Below are 924 nucleotides of genomic sequence, written 5' to 3'. Positions count from 1 at the left end.
TGGGCGCTGGTCTGGGCATCGGCAGCTTGAGGACGACGCTGGCCGTCGTGGTCTTCTTCAACCCCTGCTCTCCCCTCGAGGCCCTCCTCCGGCTCCTGCATGACTACTCTGGCTCCCCTACAGTGCTGCCAAACCCCACTACTAACAGAGCCGCACAGCTCTTAATTCCGCTAAGGAAAGAAAGTTCTGGAGAAGCGCAGGGGGTTTAAACGGCATGAGCGGCCCACTGCGCATGTGCAGACAAGATCTTGCGAGGCTTGGTTCCCGCCAAACTAGCGGCGTGTCTGGAATGTCTCGCAGAAGGGGGGAGCGAAGGGGGGGCGGAAAGGGGGCGGGGCGAGGGGGCTACGGAAAGCAGGGTGGCTCCGAGAGCCGGAAACGTACTGTTGTTTCACACAGCTCCTTCCCAGGGGCTTGTACTATCGAGACCCTTCGATATAGGTTTCTTAAAGCTGCCCCACCCACCAGTGGCACTAACCGAACGAGCGTGGGGCTTCGGGATGCTCAGCCTGGCAGCGGGAGTGGGTGCCCTGGCAGCAGCAGTGGGTGCGTGGTGCTACCTGGGTACTCAGAGAACCTGCGCGGGCCGGCTGTCCAGTGTCCCGGATACCCTGACATGTGAAGGCTCAGCCCAACTGCCCCACCCAAGAGCTTCTGCCCGGACCCATCAACACCCCCACAGACAATTACCATTCAGTTCTCTGCCTGACTAAAGCAATTAGTTTAAATGTCAGATAGCACTGCTTTGTATAGATACCAAAATATTACAAGTGCTCCTGTTTGTGGTTTTTTTTTCCCCCTTTAAACCCAGCCCTTGAAATGGTTCTGACTTCAGATTCCAGGTGTGCTTTCGATCGGTTGCTTTAGAATTGTATGTGAAATAAACCATATGTTTTGACTCGACTTCAGTGTCTGAGTGTCAGT

General features: G+C 55.6%; 1 protein-coding gene across 1 annotated transcript in view; it reads right to left on the bottom strand.

Moving 5' to 3' along the window:
- LOC129676428 (EKC/KEOPS complex subunit LAGE3-like) overlaps positions 1 to 101 on the bottom strand; it is a 1252-nt gene extending 1151 nt beyond the window's left edge. The window contains exon 1 of the mRNA XM_055606764.1: positions 6 to 101. Within this exon, the coding sequence (XP_055462739.1) occupies positions 6 to 101 (96 nt within the window). The remainder of the gene's footprint in view (positions 1 to 5) is intronic.
- Positions 102 to 924: the final 823 nt, after the last annotated feature.

This window comes from Psammomys obesus, unplaced genomic scaffold (genome assembly GCF_907164565.1).
Source record: "Psammomys obesus unplaced genomic scaffold, mPsaObe1.curated_primary_1811, whole genome shotgun sequence".
NCBI lineage: Eukaryota > Metazoa > Chordata > Mammalia > Rodentia > Muridae > Psammomys > Psammomys obesus.
The sequence above is the reverse complement of the archived record's forward strand: the minus strand, read 5'-3'. Positions and strand labels throughout refer to the sequence as shown.